Here is a 15,456-nt window from a genome sequence, read left to right on the forward strand (position 1 = left end):
TGTGGGAAGACTCTGCATTGCTACATAAGAAGATGATAAGAGCCATGTCTTACCTTACACTAAGTATGTTAGTCTCATCTTTACATGGTGGAATTTCAATTTTGATATTTTTTTCCTTCATATGGACAGCGGCAACAACATTCACAGGTACATGAGCATTCATTTTGGTGTGTGCTTCCAGTCCTGCCTGGACCATCTGTGTGTTGATCCCCATTACAAAGGTCAACTCCTTAGCCATGCTGAAAACATAGAAGGAGGGTAAAAATACATTCAGACAGCAAAGAGCTGTTTAATTTTGATGGCCTCTATCACTTGGAAATATGATTATTTTATTTTATACTAAATATTTACCTTAGACTCAGTTTGGATCGCAACCTAATGTTGGCATTTAGCAACTCAGTCAATTTGAAATCAGACTTTGGAGAAGGTGTAATCTGTGCTTGAACTATTACAAAGAAAGCAAAAAAAGTATTAAAAATCCCTCCCAGTCCTGACAAGCATGCTTATATTGCTCAAGTCTTGAAATACATTACCGTTTCCTGCCACTTTTGTGACAGAAGAATAATAGAAGCTGGTCTCTGTTGGGAACCCAGTGCAGGTGGGCACGATACGACGGATCTCAGAGGACAGTAAAGCCTTGGTCCATTGCCTCCCTACACCACTTTGAAGGTTACTGATTATTCTCCTTATCGAAGGGCTTTTTTCATCAGGTCCGTACCATGCCTGCAAATACAGAGTTCAACTTGTCTAAATAAGCAGAACTTGAATATCATGTTCTGTGCCTCAGGGGAAAGTTTGCCAGCAATTATTATAGCTAATCCTGATCAAAGCTTGACTTTATTTGCCTTGATTAATACTAAGGACAAAAACTCTCTTGAATTAATGAATTAAAAAGGGGGAGAGAATGTGTGAAAAAACCAGTACTATAAAGCTTTTGAAGCTTGGGGGATTGTGTTTTGAAATGATACCTGCAATGCATTTTGGATGGCAGTTTTGTCCAGTCCACCAAAGAACACCTCTTGGCCAAACATCTTCAAGTAAGCCGATGCAAAAGGTTTGTCACTGGAGAATGACTTCCAGTCAGAGAGCTGCACGAGAAGATGAAGAAAGCCTGATTCTCCATAACATTTAGGGAAGCAGTACTTCAGAGATTTTCTTTTCCCAAGAATTTACCGTTTTCAGGATTTCCTTGAAGTTGTAGCCAGCCTCCCAGTCCTCATCAGGAGAGTAACCTTTAGCAAACATCTCCTGCAGTCCTTCAACAGTTATTCCCACCTATGGGAAGCAGTAAAGTGTAAATGCCAGTTGGATGATGGTTGTAAGAAGGGACGAGAGGGCAAACTGCAGGTAGACCCAATTACCTCCAAGGGATCAGCCACTCTTCCAAGGAAACGTGTCTGCAGCTGGGACATTGCCATTGCTGGAATTAAGCTGCCTGCATTATTCAATACCAAATATTTAGCTGCCAGTCCGCTCATAAGGAACTCTGGAGAGAAATAAGCAGTAAAACACAGGTAGTTTTTTAAAGCCACAGTGTGCAGATTGTATCAATTTGCTAATTGCATAATTCAACTGATACAGCATGATATGAGAAAGGCCAGAAAATTCAGCTATAAAACTGATGTTATAAACCAGTAATAAAAAGAATATTCTGCATTTTTGAACTATTAATGGGTAAAATTACAAGCCTCTGCTCATTGCATTGTGGCTATGCTATTTTTCCAATTGCTTATGCTGTATCATTTACATCTAGTCACATACTATAACATCATCTTATCAAATGCTTTTGTGAGGCATCATTGAGGGCAACTTGAAAACAGATCTGCCATTCTTTACTAATTGTTTAAGGGAAGTTATATAGATGTCCTATAACGACAGATGGTAAGGTGCAGATTTGCCTCAAATGACTCAGATGCAATTTAGTACATTTGGTTCCAAATGATGTAACTCCTAACGTGAAATGCACTAATTGTTAAGGACTTGTTAACTACTGAGTGAACTTTGAGCAAACACAATTTGAGTCTATTTTCTCTGCTTTAGATGTATCATCTGTAATGTTCTTAGATACAGATAATCAGTGCAGATCACAATTATGTGTTCCTCCCGATCCTGGCACAGGTCTATACAGTCCTGTTTTCTGAGTTAAAGTAATTCCACAGCTTTTCTAAGTTTCCTCAGGTTTCAAGAGAAACAAGTCTGACATGATATGTAGACATCATAGTACTTACTGGTACTTAATAGGAAATGTTGCTCATAAATGATTAAATCATTATACAGAATTCGCTGACTTGAAGAGAGCAGAGATATTTTCCATATCTCAGGCATTACATAGTGCTAAGGCTCTACAAAAATATTTACCAATGAAGAATCCTGCTGACAGTCAGATGAGGCACAGTATCCACTTCATTGTGAGAGTGTGAGGGCACCTGCATGTATCTAACTAAATGTCTTGCCCCAAGGAGGAGGGAAAGAAAAATTAGTGGTCAAAGAAAGTAATCTTTGGTACCTATGAACGCTAGAACAAATAATTATAAGTATCTGTGCATATTGGAAATCAGATTCTCTCAGTCTTTGCATTGAGCAGAGCTGAGGTCGCTCTTCTGATTTCAGTAGCAGTGTGTAGAGCATGAAGCACTATTTGTGGTGGCCATGTGTGACAGATTCCAGATTAGAGACAGATTCAGCTGACATTATTGCCTGTCATTAAAAATTCAGCATCTAGCACCACCAGGATCTCTAATGCTGAGGGCACATTTTTGTTTTTAGGAAGGAAATAGGTACTGCATTATAGCCGTCACTATGGTAACTCTTCCTGAATGGGCTCGCTGAAACAGTTCACCTGTGGCTAGTGGTGACAAATCAGCTCAGAAAGCTGGGAGATGGAACCTTCTCCCACCTTCATCCCAGTGTAATAGGGGATTGACTTCATTTAGCTAGTCAAGTTATTCAAATCTAAGATTAACATGTGTAAGAAAGGATCTTGTTCCTTATTCTTCAGGATGAGAGGTTTAAACATTACATATGCATGGCAACCAAATTTCTGACACTGGTCTTCACCAAGAAGTAACAGTGATTCACTCATGTACTGTGTCTCCAGGCTACAGCCAGAACAAAGTAATCCATTTCACATAACTCTCTGTCAGCTACCCTCATACATACTGAACCCTGTGTTCTCACTGTGTGAAAATTCAGATAGCTTCATTTTGAAACAAAAAATAAGAAGAGAAAATGAGTACCTAAAACTCAAAACATATATCTATGTATTACTGGAAAATGTATCTCTCCTTGAATGCATTTTGAATGGTACAAAAGTTCACACAGTGCATATTAGCGACTGTATTTCTTCGGGCATTCTCCATCTCTGAGGCACCAAGCATGTGTATCATATATTGCTGTGTTTGTTGTGGTATGTGTTATATTTACTATTATTATAGAACAGATTAAATAGTCATGTAAAAATCATTGAATGGGCAAGGCAACAATAAGATCTACAAAAGTCTTTCAAACCACTCCCTCCATCCAAAACCAAGGCAAAAGTATAGTACACTTAGCACTGTGGATTTCAGATGTTTCAGAGTCTCTTTTTCTATTGATTACTTTGAAAGTAATTTTTGCATGTACCAGAAGTGCTAAAAACATCCAAGTCCTCCTAGATAAACAACATGTGTGAGGAGACTGTGTTTGTGGATATAATCTCATAGTCTGCCAGCTACATATGCCAAGTCACTGAGGCTGTCATGGTTATTTACATAGGGGAGCTGCTTAAAAAAGTCTCAACTGAGAAAAATACATATATAGAAAATGGAAATAGATAGAATTTGGCCCAGCAAGAGCTGTCCTCTAATTTGGTCCTCCCCGCTCTGACTACATTTTTATGTGCAACAACCACTGAAGTAACTGGTCAGTCTCCAGCAGTAATGGATCCTGATAGGAAGGTATGAGAAAGTCTTTAGACTTTAAGCCTGAGTTAGCTGTTCATGGGTGCAACAAATTGTCACATTTGAAAGTTTTCAGGGTTTACTGTCTCATTAGGCACTACTGTTGGGGTGAAGAGTATTTAGCATCACATTGCAATTCAGAAAGAGTTGCAGGTGTTCAGCACTACCAGAAATTAATCCACTTCAGCAGTAATTTAGGACCCTTCTGTTTGTTTGGTGTTGAACAATGGTATGAAATTGTTAAGCACCACTGAGACTACAGCATTTGATACAGGAGCATGTGCCTCACCGGATAATGAAAATGGAGGGTTAGAGCCCCACAAGCCCTCTGGTAATTTCATGCTGGCAATGTACAATGCAAAACACACAGGGATCTACACACTCTCCAAATGGTGAGCCTGAGATTGTTTTTTTCACCGAACATACGAGAATATGGAGGAACAGCTAACCAGCTGGCTAGGAGAATTGGGCTCTTACACTGCACATTTTTTTTCAGACATTGACCTGTATATATTTCTTTACAAAATCTTCCGAATCTTACCTTTAAACATACTGAAGCGGAAAACCTTGCTGAAGTGATATCCAGATCTGTCAAACTTGGGACTTAATGCTCTGACAGCCATTCTGCAGGCAGAAGCCCTGAAAAAATTCAACGGGCACATTAACACCTCAATTAGTTTGCAAAAGATTTTTAATCCAAGGAAGGGATCTGGATTTTCCTTACGTCACTTGAAGATCTGGAGCCATACTCCTACCCAGGGCCCTCAGGTGAGAGTAGACAAAACTTGCCACTTGCATGCTAGGTTCCTTCAGCACAGCATCAACTAATGTCATCAGTATTGGAAGACCTGGCTTGGTTTCAAGCAAAACCATGGCAGCTAACATCCGGACTCGAGGATGGATTTTGTGATTCAAGAAAATCTCAAAGGTGATAGCCTGGACCTGGAAATAATTGATACATTCAAATTTATAGTACGTTTGAACATTTTGGTCATGACCATTCATCACTGGTGAATGATCTCTTCACCACTAGCACAGTAAAAAAATTGTATTATTTATTTATTATGGCAACAATGTAGTCTGGCTTCCCCCACAATCAAAGCCAAGGAACTTTGTTCGATAACTTCTACATCAAATATATTATCTCTTTTTGAGCTATAGCAAAAAAATATATCTGTAGCATAACCACTCCGGGTAAAAGAGATCTCATGGATCCATCACATACCTGAGAAGTGGTTCCAGTGATCACTTATCCCTGCCCATAAAGGCAGGCCTTATTTCTAATCACTTGATCTCCTGGAGCTCTTTCTGTTAGAATAAAAACTAGTTTTCTCCCAAAAATCTCTATGTCATGTAGGCGGTTTAAAACTGAATGTTTATGCAACAAATGTAATTTCCATGGTACTTCTTGTGACCAATGTGTTTGACCCTGGTAATATTCAGTATCCAGACTAATTTTATACTGGAACCTTTCCAGTTTCCATGAGCTGCACCAAAGCCCTTGTTTCAAACTTAAAAATGGAAGTGGATGGTAGAACACTGTTCTGGCAGCCCCCTGCACAACCCTTACCTGCATGGGACAGCATGTGTCCTCACTTGCTAAGTAAAAGTCTTATCCAGAAAACTTCAACAGACTTTGGAAATATGCGGATTGGTTTTACATGTTTATATGCTTTTTGTATATTGGTTTTGCATATGTTGGTTATCAAATACCAAGGTAAAAGTGGTGACAAGGATGCAGTAGCCACTTTCTAAATGTAACTACCTTTTCAAATTAAACAATAAAAAAGACAGACCATGTATTAAGTCTGTTTAATGCAAATATGGGTTTGTAGCTAGCTGCAAACCAGGCATGAAACTGGATTTTGAACAATGAAAAATCCGGCCAAAATAATTAACTCGGTCCAGATTTTCTCCAAAAGAAATGCATACAAAACATGTGATCTTGGGTCACATATGGAAAGCCACGCCAAAGGGCAATCAGAGACACAGCATTGTTGTCAAATACCAAATTGGCTTTTTTCTTCCATGGAAAATACCCTGACTCCTTGCCTTTCTTTCCTCCCACTCTGCTATTCCCCATCTAGCTCCTGCACTCTAGTAAATTGTTTCTTTATTCTTTTGCTTAAAAGCCTACCCTGGCACACTGTTGTCTGTGGATGAGTATGTGCACTATAACTGGGACTCATGCAAAAAATGAGTGTAATGGAAAAACTGATACAGATTAGTAGAAAAACAGTTAATGAAAGCTTTTATTCTACTTTTTTATATTAAGTCTTATATAAAACAAAAAAAAATCCACATCAGGAAAAAAATCTTGAAAATGCAAGGTTTCCTTTTAGAAGCACATTGCTTTAAGGTGAAAATGATTGTAAAGTGATGTCTGTGGTGGATGAGAGTATGCCTGTGTAACCATTGTGTGTGATATTTGATAATTATCTTGTTCAGGGGCAAAAGTCACATTTAGTAAATGTTCTGTTTATGACTTAGACCCACACAATGTCTGTAAATTTGTAATTAGGATGCAAACCTCTAGTATCTTTCTACAATAAGATCTGGCCCTGAATTACGATTAGATGTGACACTCAGTATTAAATGTCAATTCTCTAAAAACCTTGTTTTCTGATTCTCTCACATACCAAAGCTGAAGTAGCACTAAACACATTTTGGTCAATAATTTAGCTTTTTGTCTAATGTCCTTGGAAAATAAATGTTTGCAAAGGAAATACTGGTTTGTTTACAACAGGGTAATGACTGCATCCTTTTAATGGGATTTTTGTTGCAGTTGGAAATACTAGAGGTTAATGTCAAAAGGAATAAGACATGCCAACTAAGGAATGGTTAAGTATTTAAAAACCAAACCAAATCATATTACAGCTATATTTGAAAAAAAAAATAAAATAAAGGTATGCTTCCCCCTCATCACGCATCATTGATTAGCAGCCTTGTGTTGGGTTATCATCAGTGCAAAGGAGGCAGCTTTGTTTCCTTACCATTTTGGGATCTTTCAGGCCTATGTTTTTCAGGGCCATTACAGCAGTTGCTTGGACATTGAGTGGCAGATCTGAGGCACTGGCTGCGTATCCTGGCAAACATTTCTTGATGTGCTTGATGCTGGCTGGATGTCCTACATTCCCAAGAGCTTTCAAAGCCAGGCAAATTTCTTCTGTGTTAGACTTGCTCAATGCCTCTCCTGCAAAGCCATGAAGTAGCTGAAAATAGAAAACAAATCTTCTGTTGAGTTCAATTCCAGCTCTTATCTCTATGCCATCCCCCAGCCTATTCTGAGGCTTGACTTTGATAATTTCAGTTTGTTCAAATCACTTATTTTAAATATTTTCAAATTGTTTTTGACCTCATGAATAGGACATTTTATTCATAGAACAAGCATAGCCAAGAAAGCTGCAATGAACAGCTTCTTCAGCGCTATGCCTTAAAGTTATCAGGTAAGATTTCTAAAGGAAAAAGTAATGGCTAGGAGCTAGTTTCCATTACCTTTCAGGGTGACCTGGGACCCCTGCAATAATGCTATCTGAGTATCTCTGTCTAATATTTGAAGACAGGGGTGAAAATGCAGATACTGCTAAATTCTTCAGACCCTTAAATAAGATTCCTTAAGATCTGACTGTAATGTCCCTGTGCATTGCAGGGGAGCTGGACTAGATGACTTTTGAAGGTCCCTTCCAACCCAAACTCTTCTATGATTCTACAATTCTATGACTAGTGGGGGTACCCTTAACTTCAGCTGTGTCAGCCTCCTTTCAGTGTGGATTAACAGCTGGCAATGCAATCATCAGGTCATTTTACAGCCTTCATCATAAGCAACTGAATCACACTTACATTTACGTAGCAGGATTACAAATAGTGGTCTGAAGGCTGACTATGAGAACTAAATCCTGATGGAAAAATGCTTTCAATGCTACATAATGGTTCTGAAAAAGAAACCCTGAGATGTTATAGAATACTTTCAATAAAGTTCCCGTGCTTTAAAATACCGCATTTGAGATCCACTGATGTTGTAAAAACAGTCCATTTGATATTGCTAATTGAATGAATGGATATTTGAAATGTATTGAATAAGCCAATACAATCATTTGCTTTGGGAAAGAATTCCCATTCCATGGCACTGGGCTTCTCAGATTTAATGAGCTTAAGCACATTGGTGGTGATTATAATACAGGAGACACAATGTAGGAATGTTGGCCATGCCCATGTACTACAGGAAAACAACTACAGCAGGTACACAATGTATTGGGAACACTCTGCTTTTACTGGGGATGGTGGACTGACCAGTGTCAAAGACTGAAAACATCTATTTCTCTTTCCCTCTCTATTACTGGCTGAGTGGTCAACCTCTATAAATCGTGACATGCACCTGTAGAATGGGGAAATGTTATTTACCGCCTATTTAATTTTCAGGCCTGCTGACTAAAAGCAGTGCAAAACAGGAAGGTTATTACCATTATTAAGAGCTAATAGTCTATGTGAATGACTGGGTTCTGCTTCTAGCTGAGAAATGGTTGAACTACATGACTTTGGGCAAAAACCTGGGCTTTTGTGTCACTTAGTTTATTTATAACGGTATATAAGTATCTATATTTAAAGTGCTTCAGAGTAGTGCCATGCGGCTTCATTAATAATTAGCAATAAAACACTCAGAGATACTCAGATAGAAAGTGCTATGAATTATATTCTTCTTCCTCTCATTCTCTTTTGTGCATTAATCTAAAGAGAAAAACGCTGTATTTAACCAACTGGAGTTCCTTTCCCCAAAGGAAACACTGTAGTGAAGTGAAATACAGGTTTCTGAATAATAAGGAAAGAACTCAAGGCTTAATTTTTCTTTTAAACAATAAATAACAATGTGGTTACCTGGAGACATTCAGAGCAGGAGTCTGATGAAGAGCACTGTTTGTGGCACAGTGACGCGTAGCTGAGGTGGCAAACCTTCCCAAGTACGGAACTTGAACGTGGGCAATGTTTTTTCACGATGAGCTGGGAAGAAAGCAGTTATTCATTACCACCATTAATGAAGAGCAACAACTTTAAAAAATACGTTTCTGCCAAATGCAAGGCAAAAACAGGCTTTTGATATTTTCGTATTGCTAGATCTATAGTTAATCAGTGGGTATGACTGTATTTGACAATGCAACCTTAATGTAATTTCAGGTAACATCTGGAAGGCAGATCTGTTGCTTTTATAGTGTTTCAGATTTAAGTTTGGCATCGTCTATAATCCAAAGGGAGGAAATCACCCAGTTATGGGATGGAAAAACACACTTTAGTCAAGAAACATTCGTCATTGTTTTATAATTCCCTCACCTATAGGTACAGAAAACTCAAGGTACATTGTGAAAAGACCTTAGTACTTTGGGCAGAGAGGAATATTTTGTATAAATGTAGGAGCTGAGAGGAGGCACCAGCCCACTGCTTCCTTGAGTGAGAAGCAGAGCATTGCTGAACAGTAACAGCTGGACTGTCATGGCTTTTAGAAAGGGCAAAACTCTAGTCTGACATTTGTGGTCTCTACCTAGGGTAGGCAGTTCCTGCATCTGAGGCTTGAATTAGACGCTGCAGAAGAGGAAAAAAACTGAAAAACCAGCAGACCTTCTCCTACGTGGGCTCCACACTGACATAATTCCCTTGATTTTGATAGATTTGCTCTGATTTATATCCATCCTGCTAGGTCACGAACACAGGATATAACAAATATGTATTTCTTACTGCCTAGTCTTTGTAGACACTCAGAGATCTAATCTGATGTAACAGTAAAGTACATTTAGACAAAGGGAGACTAGAAACCACTGTTTGCAGCAATAACCTCTGTCACTGAGAGGTAGTTTAGTCTTTCCTGTTTCATTCTGGATTCATTTTTGCCCTTTTGATTTGCATTCTCCTCTCCTTAAGACAGTCAGGAAATAAACTCTTTTCAGCCTCACTAGGGGATATAAAACCTTTACATTTTCAAAGCCTTTGCAATCTTGTCAAAGGAATAAATATGAGAGATGTTAAAATTAGTAAAGAGCAATTTTAGAGTGTTTACAGAATCGTACCATTGCTTGCTCCATCACGTCCTGAGTTGGTGTGCTTGAGTGCAGAGCCACCAGCACCGTCTGAGCCGCTTCCCAGTTGGTGATTTCTTGTCTTTCCATTTTATGTCTCAAGAACCTGAGTGCACGGTGACTGGCAACTGCAGGAATTATATCCAAAATGTAGCGCCTGTAATGGGAAAGGCAAAGACCATTTTCCAGATACGCATTTGAACATAGTCATTCCAGATGGTCTCCAACAGAGTTTATCAGCAGAAGAACCACCACTTGTATTGCTTGTACCTGTACACTGGCCGACTGGAGAACTGCTTCCACACTGACTCATAATTCTCCTCATTTGCTGCACGGAAGAGGTGCAAAAGCTTGAGGACTTTTGCTGGTGTGTCACTGGGGAGCTGTTCAGTTGAGGTCTCTACTAGGTCTTGCAGGCTTTCCTCTATCTACAGGAAGATTAAAATGTACAAAGCTCACACATGTTGTTTTCCACACGCAATGAATTCCAGCCTCCAACAAAGAGTCTGTCCAGTGGCTGACGTTTACCTGGCTTTCCACATTTTTTATTCTGAATAAGTGGACAGGAAGCTGAAGCAATTCACTGCCAAACTGATACTGAAGTGACCCACGATTCTGGAATTCTTTTGGTGGGACCTCTGCCATGTCCTTTTGCACATCAGTCAAAGCAAGTTTCTGCCTGGAATGGAGGAATCCAGGAAGATAACATCACAAGATGCAGGGTACAAACTGAACAGAGGGCAGCGTTTCTGCCTCGCTCCATCAAAATGTGACTTCAATTGTTTCTGAAGGCTTTTGTTATTGAGGGGCAAAGGTGTTTGCAAAGAGATACATTTGGACATGATGCTCAGAACTGTACTGTGAGAAGACGTGTGCTTACACAGCAAGTCTCAGATCAGAGCCAGCCTTTGCTTTCCTTTGGGAATAGCATGGCTTGAGAATTCAGGGAAGAAGTGGGAGGTGAGAGGCTGTTGCCCGAAGATCACAGGAACTGTGTGTTGTGTCTTAGGGAGTAATTTAAGGATTAGAGAAAAATAACCAATGGGAAACTTTCTTTTAGAATTCATCACTTAATTTAAAACTTTTAAGAAGTTCATAAAAGCTCTTACATGTCTGTGGCTCCTGGAAGCTTCAAAAGGAATTGAAAATTGTTAGATACAATAGGAAATGCTACAATCTTTTTACTTGCTCTATTACAATGCTCTCCCCATTTTGCCTGGCAAGATGAATGTCCTGGGTAGTGCAGATATAAAAGATCCTCATGAAGTTTCAAATTGTATTTCCCAAACAAAAAGGGCCAGATAAATTCAGGATTAGTCTTTGGAAAAATACTCAAGTTTTTTGAAACTTTTCAAAGAGTACCAAACCTTCATCCTTGTTATTAAGGATAATTCCAAAGAGAGACTCTCTTTGTAAATATTTTCTATCTTTGTTACATTTTCAGCTATAGAGATGCATCCTGTTCCATCAATTATGTTTAAAATAGGTCTGTTTAGGACACTATAATAAAGTTAGGCATTTGTACTGAACAACTAAAAACATTACAAAAGCGATCTTGTTGTACTGCACAGTATCTCAAAATCCCTGTAGAAAATTGATGTGTTTATTTTGGAATCTCTATGATGATCTTCTGTATAATTTCTATCCACTCCTTCCATATGGATTGCAGAGAACTGCTGCGGAAAACAGCATGTAACTGCTTTGCAGACATGTCACTTGGAAGCTGAATAGAAATCGCTACAGAATCAGCAGAGATTTTTTTTGGCTCTTGAAATTTTATACAATATTATTGAAAGGGCATTTGGGTCAGAAAGTGTAACATCAGGTACACGTGGGCAGATTTAACTCCCCCTTCCAGAACATGATGAATCTATTATGTCTTCATCTCCATCATTCTGGGAAGAGATATATCTGCCTAGAATAGATGGGAAAATGTTATACTCTGAAGAGAAGAGCAAATGAATACTAAAGATAGGATTAAAATGGAGAAACAATAGTAAAACCTCTCTTGGATTTGAAAGGTGCTGCAAGAGGCTTATGCTGAACAGGTCTGAAAACTCAGCTCCAAATATTTTAAATCCTTGATGTTAATTTTTTTTCCCCTCTTTTCTCACAGAAAGTGCATTGTAGAAATAACTTCTGAAGGCTTGGGTGACATATTGAGATCTTATCAGCTGTCTTATATTTGACCCCATCTGCTGGGCAATGCAAGAGAAAATGGGGAAAAGTAAAGGCACTGGGAGCACAATACCTGAGGAAGAACAGTAAAGAAGACAGCTTACTCATGCTTGCAAGAAGAGAGATTAAATCAGAAAATTCCATTGGCTTCAGACTAGTGGTCACTCTCAACACCTTGGTTGCATGAGACAGTAAAGCCACTTTCACCTTTACTATTTTTCTTCTTATCCAGACTGAACATGTTCATCATATTAATGAAGTTCATCAGTGATTTATTGACATGAACTTTCTGATGTTGCAGTTTCCAAAACTGTGTATTATACCAATAGATTCTTGCAGAAGGTAATGGAGCAATGCGAGATTACAGCAGCTGGAGTGGGACTCAGGTATATCTTCTGTACAATGGCATTTATGCAGAAAGCCTCTCTCTTCAGTAGGGCGTCCCTGTCTATAGAGTCTGTCACTAAAGCAGGTAACTGAAAATTTTTCAATAGGTGATTCTGAAGCATATAAAAAAAATTTCAGTCACTGAAGGTTTGAGGGCTTGAGCTAAAAATAAGCAGGGATTTCATTTCTTACACAACCATATTCTCATTTTGCCCCAAACTTGTTTAAGAAATATGCAAAATTTTCTGGGGAAAAACAAATACATTTTATATGCTTTGAGCCCAATATTTTTGCAATAAAACCCAATTTCCTACCAAGAAACTGTTTGGATGAGAGATGTGCAAGCAACCCACTGTACTTAGGAAGTGTATCAGAATCCAAAGTCCTATCTAGGTTTCTTGTGAACTAGTCTCCCGGGTTTCTTACTGCATTATTATTTTCCAGGGAACTCTCTCTCAGTGAGTAACTGTCTTTCAAAGTATTGTACTGCAGATATATTAGTTTACATTTTTTCAGATGGAATTACATTTGTTTTGGCTTTTATAACATAAATCAAATATCCCTGAGAAATATAATAGTCAAACCCTGCCAAGTCGAGCTAACAAAATTTGGATAGTGATGTGCATGTTTCAGATTTACAACTAACAGTGAAGGTTGTTTTTATGAACTGTTTGGGATTTTCTGTAATTAAATACTGGCAAACAATAGGCTGTGGAAGTAAAGGATTTCTTTCAGTTATGAAGTTTGACCAGATTACTGAGATGCTGAGTTAGTTGCTGAATTAAAGGCATATGTACACTACCTTGCTTCTACGATTGCATTTCCTCCTGTTATCTCATGGAAGGGTGCAAACTGGTGGATTTCCTCAACATCAGCTTGTGTAATTACAGCTTCATCACGTGCATATTTAATTTTGTAATTGTAAGTAGCAGTTGCCTGGGAATTCTTGTTTCTCTGTATGATACAGAAAAGCAAAGCAAGAAAGAAAACAGAAAGTCATTGAACTTCTAAATTTTGTGACTAGAAACTATTACATCACCGACTTCAACCCACTTATTTTCCAAAGCTGTTTTGTTCATTGTCCATATGGGCACTTTATGTGAATTCTGCGTGCACACTTCCACAGGAGAGGTCATGCATGCTGCCTGGCTCCACTACTTTTACTGCTAAGAAGTGTTAGCTGGTTTTTCCCTTTCCCAAATATAAGTAATTGGTTATTCCCTCGAGAAGGAGATATATTTTTCTGAGGAGAGCAGCAGTATAAGCCACACGATTTCTTATTTCAAAGACAGGATTATAATAAGATGCAGCAGTACCTACCTCAAATTGCAGTAACTGGACATTGTGACTATCTTTTTCCTTAACAGAATAGGTAAATTAAGTCATGTTGATAATGAATAGTTTCCAAGCCAGCTAGTTTAAGCTAGTTGGAGTGTGTCTGCAGCACATGACAGTCTGCAGTACAGACCTCTGTGGCTCTGTGGATCTGATTTTCATGCAGAAGGAGAATACTGATAACTAGTTACAGAAGATCCAACTTTTCTCTCATTTAAAACGTAACAAAGCAATAGGTAACATGGATGCCAAATGACTCCTTGTATATGAATATAAAATATGTATACATAATATCACTCCAACTTACTTGCTGGCAGGTCTGGCATGGTTGAGTGTATGCTGAACCTGTTACCATTTGAACTTTCTCTTCACAGCTGTTCAGGTCCTTGGATTTGGTCACATAGACTAAGTTTGCTCTCTTGTTTTCCTGGATTGCATATGTTGTGTTACAAATACCTCCGATCCCAGGCTGTCAAAAATGAGAATGTGATCAGAGAAGTTCACCCTTACACAAAGTTTCACCAGTTCCCCACATAAGCTTTCCTCTTTTTTTCTGTATTTTCAAAATTCCTGATAGAAATTATTTTTAATTTATGGTAATCTCCAGAAAAAAAATAAATAAATGTGATGACTGTTACTTTCATCACTTTTTAAATGTAGAGGTTTTCAGTGAGGCAAATCAGTGTTTCACTGAGAGAACTAAAATTCTCAAGAGTTTCACTGAGATAATATTTGGAGCCTCAGAAAAGGTGAGTAACAATTCCCAGTTAGAGCTGTCGATTATGAAATATGATTTGAGGAATAGTAATAAAAAGTGCCAAAATAATTTGATCAGGCGAAGTATTTTAAGGTAGGAGGTGACATTCTGCCCTTAAAATTTGCTTTTATAGACAGCTTATAAATGCCTACAGAACAGGCCTTGCAGTATCAGATGATCTGTCACAATGTGAATAGCAATAATTAAAAAGAATATCAGGATAGCAGAGTTTTGATTGTGGGTTTTCTTGAGTTTGCAGTTTTAGCTCAGATCTTCAATAATATTTCAAGCATATATATTTATAAGAGCTCTTAAATCTCCTCAGTCAGTGAGGAGATTTTTGGAGAGGAAAATATTTGATTGCATTTTAGGAGGAAGGGTTATTTTCATGATTTTATTATTGTTATTGATAGCATAGCCACTCCAGAGAGCAGCTCTGGGCTATGTCAGAACAGCAAAATGGTCATGTGGTGGTTGGGAGGCAAGACATACCCACTTCATCTTTAGCTTAACAGTGTTCCTGAAGACACTGTGGTAATGGCTAGAAAAAGGAATTGCTCAAGCTTTCTGAAAGCCTCATACTCTGCAAATACAGGTGTGGGGCTCCTCCGCAGACTGCAGGCTGTGGTGGACACATCTAGACTTTCGATGGGAATGTCCAGCCCACTGGGCTCGGTGGGATGAAGTAGCCTCCTGCCTAGCTGGACTTCCCAGCTGTGTGCAGCCCATGGCCGGGTCAGACACCCTTACCCGACACCCTGCATCATATGATGTAGACTTTCCCAGGTTAGTCCTTTAA

The 15,456-nt window shown here is 38.6% G+C and overlaps 1 protein-coding gene across 1 annotated transcript in view; it reads right to left on the bottom strand.

The window, feature by feature from the left end:
• Positions 1-15,456, bottom strand: part of LOC308043093 (vitellogenin-1-like) — a gene marked incomplete at both ends in the record, with an annotated part of 41,750 nt that overhangs the window by 21,603 nt on the left and 4,691 nt on the right. The window contains 15 exons of the mRNA XM_080348973.1: positions 54-239; positions 352-445; positions 534-723; positions 969-1,088; positions 1,174-1,275; positions 1,362-1,486; positions 4,480-4,577; positions 4,663-4,880; positions 6,932-7,150; positions 8,811-8,933; positions 9,992-10,157; positions 10,271-10,428; positions 10,529-10,679; positions 13,368-13,519; positions 14,208-14,369. Coding sequence (XP_080205099.1) covers positions 54-239; positions 352-445; positions 534-723; positions 969-1,088; positions 1,174-1,275; positions 1,362-1,486; positions 4,480-4,577; positions 4,663-4,880; positions 6,932-7,150; positions 8,811-8,933; positions 9,992-10,157; positions 10,271-10,428; positions 10,529-10,679; positions 13,368-13,519; positions 14,208-14,369 — 2,264 coding nt within the window. The remainder of the gene's footprint in view (positions 1-53; positions 240-351; positions 446-533; positions 724-968; positions 1,089-1,173; positions 1,276-1,361; positions 1,487-4,479; positions 4,578-4,662; positions 4,881-6,931; positions 7,151-8,810; positions 8,934-9,991; positions 10,158-10,270; positions 10,429-10,528; positions 10,680-13,367; positions 13,520-14,207; positions 14,370-15,456) is intronic.

This window comes from Nesoenas mayeri (assembly GCF_963082525.1).
Source record: "Nesoenas mayeri genome assembly, chromosome: 8".
Classification (NCBI taxonomy): Eukaryota; Metazoa; Chordata; class Aves; order Columbiformes; family Columbidae; genus Nesoenas; species Nesoenas mayeri.